At 43.3% G+C, this 13,068-nt stretch overlaps 1 protein-coding gene across 1 annotated transcript in view; it reads right to left on the bottom strand.

The window, feature by feature from the left end:
* The window catches only part of Mcc (MCC regulator of Wnt signaling pathway), a 378,701-nt gene extending 366,084 nt beyond the window's left edge, over nucleotides 1-12,617 (bottom strand). The window contains exon 1 of the mRNA XM_075968726.1: nucleotides 12,092-12,617. Within this exon, the coding sequence (XP_075824841.1) occupies nucleotides 12,092-12,300 (209 nt within the window). The 5' untranslated portion in view covers nucleotides 12,301-12,617. The remainder of the gene's footprint in view (nucleotides 1-12,091) is intronic.
* Between the last annotated feature and the right edge of the window lie 451 nt (nucleotides 12,618-13,068).

The following is a 13,068-nucleotide window of genomic DNA, read 5'->3' as shown; positions in this document are numbered from 1 at the left end:
CACTAAAGCTACCCTGCTGAAAGCTACTTACTGAGAACTGACTTATAGATAGGAGCCTAAGAGCTGCCTTTAACAACCCAAGAGGCCACAGAAAGACTTGGGGTGCAGAGGATTCCTGGGAAATGACAAAGATGAGTCCAACAGCTGTTACGGATTTTGCCTCAGGCTTGGACCTGGTAGACCCCAATGGTTCTTTTTGCAAAGAGCCATCAACAACTGATACGGTGCGCACAAACCTGGCAGCATCACGAGTGGAAATGTAAGAGGACCCCAGGAGATAAAACATGTTTGCAAGGACCATTTGTTCATCATGACCCTTCTGGGACCCGAAGGCTCTGAAGCAGTTTCACAGATGTTTGCACAGCACATGCTGTGCTAGGAAGCGCTGGTGAGGTAGCTCAGCATTTCCAGGCCCCATCGAGAACCCAGTCAGGATCCCTTCCCGAGTGCATTTTAAAACACGCTCCTCTCAAGCTGCCTCTTCCAGAGTGTGCATGCACTGAGGGCCCCAGAAAATGCCGTAGTGTAATTGCTGCAGCTGAGGACACTTGATGCTCCTTTCATTGCCAAAATACATTAACAGAGGGCTTTTCCGACTTCATTCACCCTTCGGGAGTCCTCTTTACCACACATCCTTTCTGCTTCTTTTATTTTCATGAATCCTTCCTTCCCCATGATTGTTTATTTCCCTTTCCTATTCATAGGCGGGCAGGTGCAATCACAGCTTGCTCCTCTTAAGAGGAGTGCATGAACAAAAACAAGAATTCTTGCCCAGTGGCATAGTTTTAAGCGTGCTTGATGGGGTGTTTTACCCTTTATCCCTTCTCAGCCCCCTCAGGTGAGGCCCATTGCATTTGGAAGCCTGGGAACTCACAGGCGGTACCTGAGTAGACTCTGCAGAGAGCTCAGGTGACATGGGAGATAGGACATGCGGGCACGACTGAGGTATTATCATAGTAAGAACTTGCACTACTGTGTCCCACACACTATTCTGTGTGCTTTACAGTCACAGCTTTGAGATCTGCAGTGAAAAACAAACAACAGTCCACACTCCTTGTCAAATCCTGTTATTATTTATATGATTTTCATTGAGCAATTTAGAGGAGACACTTTGAAACAGTGAAACACTTCTATATTTGCAAATAAACAAATACATGTTTATGTGTTATATACACACCATATATCAAGTTGACGGGGAAAAAGGAAGGTTGAAAGAGGATGGAGAAAAACCAAGAGAAATAATTTCAAATGTTGGGAATATGGGTCCTTATGTAAGAGTGTCTATTTTACAAGCATGTAGACCTGAGTTCAAATCCCTAGCACCCGTGTTAAAAGCCAGACATGGCTATGTATACCTGTAACCAGCACTGCTGTTCCTTATGATTTTTATTTATGTATGCATGTGGGGAGGTGTCCATGGGAACCAGAGGAGAGCACAGGATCCCCTACAGCTTGAGATTCAACGTGGTTGCTATGAACTGAACTTGTGTTCCCTGGAGATGCAATATGTGCTCTTAAGCTCTGAACCACCGCTCCAGCCCAATTTCTGCTGTTTTGAACCACCTTGTTTATAGCGTTTTGTAACAGTGACCAAATGAAGGAGACAGTATATTTGCAGATAACCCACCACATCACGCAGCTGAGACTGTGTGGGGGACAATGTCACTAATTCTTTAAGTCCATAATTGTGGCTTCACTACAGATGCATACACAGTTGCAGGTCTTAGGCGATATCTTCATTGCCAACTTTGCCTTTATATGTCCTCTATTTGGAAGGCAACAATAAAGCTGGGTGTGAGTATAACCTGTTAATTTAACATAATAATCTGCCTAATGCTAATGATCTCAGTAAAGACAAGAGTGTGAGGTGACAAAGTGTACCCCAAGGAGTGTGGCAAATGACAGCTGGCTGAACGTGGCTACTAGATGACTGCGGATGGCAAGGAGCCACTTGGCAGAGAAAGCGCAGGAAGGTTTACGAAATTGACTCAGCTTTATTGAGTCTTCCAGCTTGCAGGCACATTGAGTGGGCACCCAATTAAATTTTCTCTTTAGACAGACACACTGTTACAACTGAGACTCTTAGTTTAATAGTTTTGATATAGACACTTTGTGTATGTAGGACTCCTCTAAGCACACACACACACACACACACACACACACACACACCCCACATGTTCATGTGCATACACACGTACACACATGACTTCTGCTATTAAACATTGTTGCAAAAGAGCTATTTTGATAAGTGAAAATTATTTGAGACTTTTTTTTCTTTTACACATTTCTCGTGACAAAGGGACTTTGGGCCCAGGCTGTCATCACTGTGACTTCACAGCAGGGAGTGCACAGCAGTGGCTGGGGCTCTTTGACCTTGGTCAGCAAAAGCATTCCTTCTGGCTTTGCAGCCCCTAGGAAAGCATTTAACTTCTCAGCGAAAGCAGGCCTGCCTTAAGAGGTTTTCCAGCTGCCTTTCCACTGTTCCATGTGTTCACTCTCCAGTTCAGATTGATTGGATGACAGAAGAAAGTCCCTGAGAAGATCCTTGGAGGGAGGGTATAGTAACTTCAGAGGCACTTAGCAGGGGCTAGGACCAGTTTGTTATTTAGAAGTAAATACTGATTTTTTTGCTGGGTTACTTGAATGATTGTTAATAATCTAACTTAAAAATTACCAAACATACATATATATATATATATATATATATATATGTTTATATATTAAACATATATATATTAAAAAATTTTAAAGCACTGCTAAATCACCCATATTCCTCCTTATTAAAATCCCATTTCTGGGGCTGAAGAGATGGCTCAGTGATGAAGGGCACTGCTGCTCTTGCTGAGGACCCAGGTTCTGTTTGCAGCACCCACATCCATAATTACAGTTCCAGAGCATGTGATGTCCTCTCCTGGCTGCCACGGGACTGACACTTGTGATACACATGTACAGATACATGCAGGCAAAATACTGGTAGACATCAAATAAAATATGTAAATCTAGAAGCCACTTTTTGGTGATGTTTTGAAACAGTGTTTCTCTCTGCAGCCCATACTGGCCTTGAACTCACAGAGATCCACCTAGCCTCTGCCCCTGCCTCCCGAGTGCTGGGATCAAAGGTGTGTGCCACCACTGCCTGCTGAAAAACACTTTTTAAAAAACAAATATCTTTGCTTATTTTGCTTTCACATTAAGGCAGAGAGGTAGTTTCCTTGATAAGACTGCTCTTTCAGTTAAACGACAATCACAACGTAATTCTCACCAAAATAGCCTTAAGTAGCAATTTTAAAGGCTTCATCATGTGAACCTACCTCGAAAGGAAAACTGAGAGCAAAAATTAGAAGGGCATGGAAATCCCAAAAATGTTCTTGCATCACCCGGAAGCTGGGGCGCTTAATATTTGCTTTACAAGATATGAAAATCAGAGTATGCATGTGGGGGAGAATCTATGGAAACATATGCTTTGGGAGTTACTTAAACATTGTGTCTCTTTTACTGTTATATACTAGAAAATATTTATCAGAGAAAGAAAACAATACATACATATCTACCTGACCTCAAATTCAAAATCTTCCTGCTTCAACTTCCCCATTGCTGGGTTTGTAGACAGAGGGTGCCACCACACCTGTCTTGTAGGTTGACTCCTGGTAGAAGGCTCAGGAAATCACACCGTTACGACACAACTCATCCATAAATAGAGGAAGTTAAGTCCTTAAATAATATCAAGGGATGAGTGATGGGATAAGGTATGATGGTCTATATGCCCCAGATGGAAAAATGATGTGATTTCTAAGTGAGGGCACTCCACTGAAAGTGTAATGGTGTCTAAGGGTGGACTGGACTGGGGTACCTTCTGGTACAAGCTGGTATAACAGGAGCATAGGGCTGCTGATATACTGGGCCAGTTACAAGCCACAATTACAGATGTGAACTTGAAGGATTACATAAAGGGCAGAGGACTCTGGGTAGGAAAGTTATAGACAACTTCATGTTTACAAGGACACAACCCAAAGCCGTCTGCCCTGTTTAAGAAGACCTCGCTTCCAGGGGTCTCCAACTGACCAGAGGTGTCTTCAACTCACCCAGATGAGACTTGGGAGATGAAAGAGTTTTCCCACAACAAAGGGCAACTGGTTGTGTGTCAGAGTTACTGATTGATGGTCCCTCATCCTGAAATCAGATACCCCCTCAAGCTTACCAGAGTGGCCTCTCTCAGACAGTTTGCTTGAGAGGAGATGGGCAAGAGGAGAGATCCAAGGAGGATGATGGCTGGGGCTGAGTATGCAGTGGAAACTCAGAAGGCTTTGGGGAGCAGGATCTCTCTCTCTCTCTCTCTCTCTCTCTCTCTCTCTCTCCCTCTCCCTCTCCCTCTTTTTCTCCCTCCCCCCATGTGAGTGAACATGACTGATATGAAAAATGCTTGGAAAAATAAATCTTTTGAAAAGTAATTCTGTGTTTACTGGCTCTATTTGACCTAAAAATAGTTTCACTCAGGCTGCTGGGGCCACAGCAATCTTAATCTGAGGAACCCATACAGAAGCACCTGGCAATCACACGTCACCTAAGAAATCTATCACTGCTCAAGTATTTTACCCTTAGCCACCCCAAGGTGGTCAGAGAATCAAAAAGCAGACAAATACTTTAGAGGAAACTAGATAACTCAGATATTCCATTACAAGGAGTCCCAGTCACAATGGAACACACACACATACACCTACATACAGAGTGGTGGAGAGGGAGAAGGAAGGAAAGAGAAATACATAGCCTAGCACAAGAAACTGAGTTGGAGTATTTTGCTCTGTTCCCACAATATTCAAGGAAAGCTAAAGACAGAAGTAACTGAAGCAATAGGCTAAGCAGCTGCTTAGAAGAGTCCTAAATACCCGAAGTGTCTATCTCCAAACTATTATTGGGTTTTCAGGAAACAAAACTCCCCAGGTGTTTGTAACTTAGCTTTTTTTCTTACTATCATTGTGGTTTAGGAAAAATCTTACAAGAAAAGATTTTCTTGCCTTTGGAAATTCTGACAATGTACAGAAGTAAGGCCATGACTTTTATTAACTAACATTGGGGTTAATGGGATTGATATCTCTTTTTCCGTGACTTCTCTTATCAGCGTTCTCCCCACTCCCCACTGCGGCCCCATCACTCATACCACACACAGGCACCTCAGGCTGACCAGAGAACTAAAATCTAAGTACCTCCCCTCTGCACTTACAGCGTTAGGAGGACTGTGTGAGCCTGCAGAATGCTCATCACCCCCACTGGTACTGCATCAACAGGGCTGCACAGGAGTGGGTCATATTAAAACCCAACTTCTATAGAGCTTGTCAGATCCCACAAATCCCAACAGAACTCCTGGGACAAGTGCAGCTTGCTATCTTCTATTTTATTTACCTGTATATATTTATACAAACATGTAGTTTGTAGACAGCAGTTTCAACAAAAAGGAAAGCTCTGGGGCTAGAACCGGCTCTCACACCCAAGCTGCAGAATCACCCTCTGCAGACTAATAACATCCTCCAATGACTTCAAAGCACATGAGTGCACACAGCAACTGGATCGGTTCGCCCTTCAGAAAGGTACACCTTTCTCCCTTCCTTTCTTTCTATCTCTTTGTTTCAGAGACTGCCCTGAACCTAAATGTGCTTTTTCTAGTACTTTGGGCTGTATTATTCTTTAACACCCCCCCCACACACTATGGGGTGGGCCTTGATACCAATAACTCAAATGGCAAAGCTTTTTCTTCCCACCATTTGCCTCCTGCAAGCAGCTGCTGAGATTCGCAGATAGTCCAACCTGTGTTTCTTGTTTTGTTTTAAACTCTAATAAAATTACCTTTGAGCTTGGATTTAAGTGCATCCTGAAATATTTTATTATCAGACTAGAACTCCAGCTTCTCCTGTCATCGGCAACCATGTAGGGACACCCGAGATTCCAGAAACTGAAGCGTAAGTCCATTCAATGTTGACTTAACATCTCTATATACACAGGGATGGCATCAGGTGGTGTGACAATTACCAAGACACTATTGCTATATTCCTATATTGATGAATATACACTCTAGTAGGGGAAGAAAGCTAAATAGAGATTGAGACCCTACAAATTTATATTGGACAAGTTCCTTTATTCTATAATTACATTAACTTGCTACTTTAAAATGTACTGTGAGGGGCTGGAGAGATGGCTCAGTGCTTAAGAGCAGCGCTGCTCTTCCAGAGGACCTGGGTTCGAATCCTAGCACCCTTGTGGCAGCTCACAACTGTCTGTAACTCCTGTTCTAGGGGATCTGATGCCCTCATGCATACACACCCACAGGCAAAATACCAATGTACACAAAATAAAAATAAACGAATTAAAACATACTGTGATTTCAATATATACCAGAAAAAATGAGAAAGTGCTCCTCGAGTAGACAGGTGGGGAGAAGGGCACTCCCAGAGGGGCCTCCTGTGCTGAGCAGGGAGCTTGGAGCAGCCTGGCTGGAGTGTGAGAGGAACGTGCGTGGAGATAAGTCACTCACTGTGCAATAGGCAAAGAACTTAAATGAAATGCCCCAAGGAGCCTGAACCTACCTGCAAAGAACAGGCAAAGGCTAAAGGATTTTCAGAGATGCCTGTTCAGTTGTACGTTACAGGAAAACGACACCAGTGTCAGTGGAGTGGCCTGGGAGGGGCAAGTAGGAGGTTAGAACAGCAGCACACTTAGTTCTGTTTAGAGAGACAAAGTTTAAGAAACCAGGACGTGACTATGTGGATGAAGCCCATCGTTTCTACCTCTTGCCTATAATGCTTATAGATCCGCCAACACATTGTTTATAAGAGTGAATGTCCCACCAAAAATGTTCCTACAGCAATTTTCATCTGCCATGAAATAAATTCACGTTGAGATACCTGTCTTTCTGTTTCTCCCATCAGTAAGAGTCATCAATAATCAATGGCATGAGTTTGGTAATGGATCATTTACTTACTTACTTACTTACTTATTTATTTATTTATTTATTTTGGTTTTTCGAGACAGGGTTTCTCTGTGGCTTTGGAGCCTGTCCTGGCACTAGCTCTTGTAGACCAGGCTGGCCTCGAACTCACAGAGATCCGCCTGCCTCTGCCTCCCGAGTGCTGGGATTAAAGGGGTGCGCCACCACCGCCTGGCTCATTTACATATTTAAACTGACATTTTGAAATGACAATGAGAAGCTTTCTATTAACTGTTCTCCAAGGAAATGCCCTTTCCCCCTCGGCATGGCTTCTGCTTTGGGAAGAAATTTTTGATTTCCTAAATAACAGAGACTCTCTCCAGCTGAGATCCCTATGTAATTTTATTTAGAATGCAAATGCCGGCATCGAGATTGTGAATAGCATTCCTGCTGATGCCAAGAAGCCAGTTAGACCTGAGAGTCAACCTTACCATAGGTGGTTAGTAATTAAAATGTAAAGATCTTGAAAGTTTTAGAAGAAAACAAGTCCACTTTTATCCGCTGGGTAGTAGTATGTGTGATAGAAAAGACCCTCAAAAAGCTTAAGCTATCTTTGCAGCTCAGTTCAAAAAGGAGAGATTAATTTCTGCTGCAGGGAAGACACAGACACTACCCAACCACTTTCTGACTGGATTTAGCCTGAAAATTAGAGGAATTATGGGCCCGAGAGGAAAACTTACTATTATTATTCTGCTACAGGAGCACAGCAATAAAATTGTGACAATGTCACTCACTCCTAGCGACATTGTGATAGCCATAGATCAGGGCATCACTCAACCCTCATTAGAGAAGTTTCTAATTGCAGTAGATGAAAAACAACACAGAGACCCACAACTGGAAAATGCACACACACAGAGAGATTTTGGAGCACTCAGCCCTAAGCAGTATGTGTTTTTCGAAACCCTCCTTTCAAGGCGCAGGGTCTCTGCAGAAGTGAAGGCAGATGAAGTGGCAGATGTAGTGGACGATGCCAAGGAAACAGGGTCTTCCAGACACAGCAAGACTGGCATGCATATGAATTCACAGAGTCTGAGAAGCACACACAAGACCGCCACAGGTTCAAAGCAGACAAAATTCATCTGTAAAGTTGCAGAGGAGTCAGAGTGGCTTATAGTGATGTGAGATGCTGCAGCTGCGTGAAAAGCAGCCTGACAGTTCTCTAAAGCCTTAAACATAGAACTTCCATGACACTCAGGAATTCTACTAGGAATACACCTAGGAATAAAAGAGAATACATGCACACAAGAATTTGTACATAAATATTCAGGACAGTATTACTCACAGTAAGCAAAGGATATAAACATATAAATGTTCCATATCTGATGAACAAACAGCATATGTTGTATCCTTTCAACAGACTATGATTCGCCACAAGAAGGAAGGAAGCGTTGGTATATACTAAAATAGGCGGAACCTTGAAAGCATTAACTAACTGAAGGGAGCAGTACAAACACAAAAGACCATATAGAATTCCATTACACAAAATATCCCAAATGGAGACACAATTGATTAGTGGCTGCTAAGTTTTGGATCATGGGGAAATGAGAGGCAAAGAGAACAGGTTTTGGTTTGTCCAGCTTTTAATGCACCAAAGTTTGAGCTGAGATTTAAAGTGAAGGCTAAAATGCCAGTGTTAGGGTTTAGATATTTGTCAAAGATATACTCAAAGTACACACCTTCATGAGCTGTAGAGATGGCTTAGTTGGGAGAGTGTTCATGATGCAAGCACAAGGGCCTGCGCTTGGGTCTACAGCACCCACTTAAATAGCTCGTCATAGAAGTATATATATAATCCCAGATTGGAGGAGATGGAGAAACTGGGATCCCTGTATCTCACTGTCCTGCCAGTTTTAGTAAACCAGTGAGCTCCAGAATCAGTGAAAGATCCTGTTTCAAATGCATGCACGAGCGCGCACACACACACAAACACACACACACACGCGCACACTCAGGAGGGGCCTGAAAGAGGAAAGGTTCAGTAGTTAAGAGCACATATTGCTCCAAAGGACTGGAGTTCAATTCTCAGCACCCATGTTAGGTGGCTCTCACAATTATGTAACTCCAGCTCCAGTAGGGCTCTAATACCTACTGAGCTCATGTGCACATCACACACACACACAATAATAATAATAATAATAATAATAATAATAATAATAATAAAGCTTTAAAAATAAGTGGAGAGAGATCAAGGAAGATACCTGATGTAAAGCTCTGGTTTCCATGTATGTGCAAACACACATATGCACACTATGACATAAACACCTACAAATGACACACACACACACACACACACACACAAAGAAGCAGCTTCACAATGCTTATCACTGAAGTGAAAAAACCCTACTACTTCCTATAATATAATCTATGGGTCCAGAATTGACTATTGTGAAATCTGGGGTTCAGTCATTATAAGGTTAATGAAATGTACAAGAAAAGCCTCCTGTGGTGTCATTGCACAATCCAAACTCTACCGTGTCCAAGGATAGGAAACTTGATGATAGTTTTGTGGATCATCTCAGTTACTGAATGGGGATGGTTCACATCCCTTTGACAGTTTAGAGGTTTCTGTTAAAAATCATCAAATCCAGGAATCTTCGGTTAGCCAAATCCTTTTCCTGGAGGGGAAGACTAAGCCAAGAGAATACTGGAGGCATGAAGTTCCATTTTGTATCTCTCTGGCATTCACCACAACTCCTTCACTCTTGCTTTTCTTTCCTCCAGACATTAGGTTGTCAGCTCACTCCAGTTTAAGATAGCGCTAGGTAGAGGACTAGAGCCAATATAGTCAAATGAAGATTATCACAGGGAGTGGGGAGGAGGGGACTTCCTTATGTAGACTGATTGCTACCTTTTCATCCAAAAGCTGTTGTTTACTCTTAGCAGCAGAACTCAGATATCGTTTAGGGAGCACAACACCTAGTTGAATTACAATTTTCCTCACACTCTGTTGCAAATAGAGGTGAAAAAGGCTGTAATTTGAACAATAAGGCCTTTTGGTACATCTTGTTATAATGATACAGGCCCCACATAAATCAACTCTCTTTTACTTCTCCTAGAACCTGGGGGTGAAGTGGGGGCTAGGGCAATTACCCTTGTGTTGTGAGATAATTGTGGGTATCTACATGCAGTCTTCTGCTGCAGAAGAGAAAAAAGAAGCTGGGCACTGATGGTCCCGTGGAACTGCCACACAGGCCTGGCTAGCCCATCACCACACATCTGCAATGTGATAAGGCCATCCTTTTTTTTGGCTGTGTGTAGCTTTCTAGGAGACACAGCTATCTAGCATGAGCATAAAGTTAATGTCTTTTGAAAAACCTGAGAGTGTTAAAGTTTCGATATAGACACTCCAACTCTCTTGTTTCATAAAAGGAGAAACTTTCAGTCTCCCAAAGTCCTCAAGTTTGCTTAGTGAAGTCATTACTCTCCAGGGTGAAATGAAAACGAGCATTTATACAGTTCAGTGTAGTTCAGATAAAGCCACATATTAAATGACCAAACTAGGAAGGGAAAGATAAGCATGTTGTTAATTTCCGATATGCATTCTTGCTTGTATGAAATTAAGCTCCTTTTGCATTCCAATTTGAATTATAGATTGCTTTTATTATTATTACAATGAGAGGACAGCCTTCCATCTAGACAAACCCCTAAACTGCAAACTATATAATTCACTTTTAGAAATCACAACATTGACTTCAAAGTTAAAAAAAAAATCTATGTGGGAACTATCAGAATTACATACTGTTTTCGTTTTGGAATAGAATTATTCCATAATTTTTTTGGTCTTTCTAGTATTTCTCAATGAAACTTTGGAGATATAATAAAAATTCACTCAATATTGATAATTAAATAAGTCTCAAATAAATGGTGATTTTTTTTTAACCTGCCAAATTGTTACAAGCTAAAGATCTATTACAGAAAGCTCTTGAACAACTTAGGGAAAATATTCCTTGATTCCTTTGAACAACTTAGGGAAAATATTCCTCGATTCCTGTTTCCTTTAAGTAGTCAAAGACAAACAGCAAGCAGACAACCTTAGACAACCTCAATTTTTCAGAATGGATACTGAATATTCCCGAGACGAAGTCTAAGGAAGCAGAGTATACAAAAGTTAGGCTGCTGGTTTTGTTGAAGGCAATTCAAAATTCGGCAGATGTCAACCTTTCATAAAAGCACCCTGCAACTTTTGTGTCCATATTTAATTCTCAGCTTCTCAGGCTCACAAATTTGGCCAGTACTCATCATTTGGCCCAGTGCTATGGGCTAAAGCCACATCACCAGACAGGGATCTGGAAGCAGACACCAGAAGGATAAATGGAGGTGCCAGGCTCCTGCAGCGACACACCTCGGAGCCCCGGGGAGCACTGTCTACATTCTAGATTCATTTTCTTTTCTCCCCACCCATATGTATCACTTTAATTGGCTTTTTTTAAACGACCATTTACAGGCTCGGATTTTTTTAAATACTTATTTATTATGTATACAATATTCTGTGTGTATGCCTGCACCACACACATGTAAGAGGGCACCAGACTCCATTACAGATGGTTGTGAGCCACCATGTGGTTGCTGGGAATTGAACTCAGGACCATTAGGAAGACAAGCAATGCTCTTAACCTCTGAGCCATCTCTCCAGCCCCAGGCTCAGATTTTAATTAGCCCTTTAATATAAAGAACTTACAAATAAAAATATCAGGCACACCATTTTTAAATAGATGGTTCAGACCCACTATGTTTTTACTATTATTATTGTTTTTATATTCAAAACCCAGTTTGCACCTGGGGGCGTCCTGTGCTCCAGAGTAGTGTGTCTAGATCGATGCTGGGAGACAAAATCTGCCCTCTCCCTGGACTTCATACACTTTTCCTGAACTGTTTTCCGTAGGTGTCTGTCAGATAACACCCGTCTCAATCCTCTGCCTAACTACCACAGCGAATGGGCGCCCGCGAAATAATTCAGCAGTCCCGGGACAGCAGCGCCTCCTACAGGTATCTCCGGAAAATAGCCAGAGCTGCTCCTGGTCCCTGGGGCCCAGCGGGAGACTAGCTCCCGGAACCCTACTAACTTTCCTTGCGAGTTCACCAACAACTAGCAGGATTTGGCCAAGGGTCGCCTACCTGCTGATGTACCCATCGCGGTCGCCGTCGCAGGTCTGGAAGAGTCGCCGCATCCGCTCCTCCTCGCCAGTGCTGGACGTGTCGCTGCTGCCACCGCTGCTGTCGCAGGCGCTCGCAGCCGCCATCGCGCACCCGCCCTCGGGAGGAAGAGTAGGACCGGCACAACGCACCGCCGCTGGCAGCCCCGAACCTGCCCGACGACAGAGCATGCCCAGTGGCCGCCCTGGCGCTCCCGGCGACCGATTCCACCTCTCCGGGTTTTGCCCGGGTTGGGAAGATGGGTGCCCCAGAATCACCCAATTGGCACCTGCGGAACGAGGGTGGCTCTGGGAATCTGGGAGCCCAGGGTGCCTACCTGGACGTCAGAGAAGGCTCCGCGGCTCCTGATACTTGGAGACGGTTCAGGCAGAAGCCGGGTGTTCTCCTGGAACTAGTGCACAACAGAGAAAGTAGAGGATTCCTTTTTGGGGAGTGGGGTGGGGCGCGACTCTTGTTGCAGGATCAAAACTGCGTGCGATCCCACTTTCCAGAACGTGCTGGATTCCTGACTCCATCACCGGAATGAGACCCAGACAGGCTGGCATTTTTATGTTTTACACCTGACAAGCAGCCTGACTCAGCCCATATTTGTGTTCCACTGGGGCAGTCTGCCTTTTTCAGTAGGACCTTTTGCTCTTTCGGTCGGTTTTTAATAGCTGTACTCTGCTGGCTGGCTGCACTTGCCTTTATCCTCACCACTTTAATCATATCAACACTGAACACAATAGATGCTTGCACTTGATCCACTCTACAGATCTAGACAATTCCTCTTTTTTTCACCATTCCTATGGCTGGAGAAGTAGGTAAGGACTCCATGGGTTATGGGGTTATCTTATGGGTAAAGGAGATATGGCATAATAGGGCAATACTTAGCTTCAACCACGTGCTCAATGGATACTAATCCTATCTGCAGATAGGACTGCTGAGGTATTAAGGCT

Source organism: Microtus pennsylvanicus, chromosome 4, assembly GCF_037038515.1.
Source record: "Microtus pennsylvanicus isolate mMicPen1 chromosome 4, mMicPen1.hap1, whole genome shotgun sequence".
Lineage (NCBI taxonomy): Eukaryota > Metazoa > Chordata > Mammalia > Rodentia > Cricetidae > Microtus > Microtus pennsylvanicus.
The sequence above is the reverse complement of the archived record's forward strand: the minus strand, read 5'-3'. Positions and strand labels throughout refer to the sequence as shown.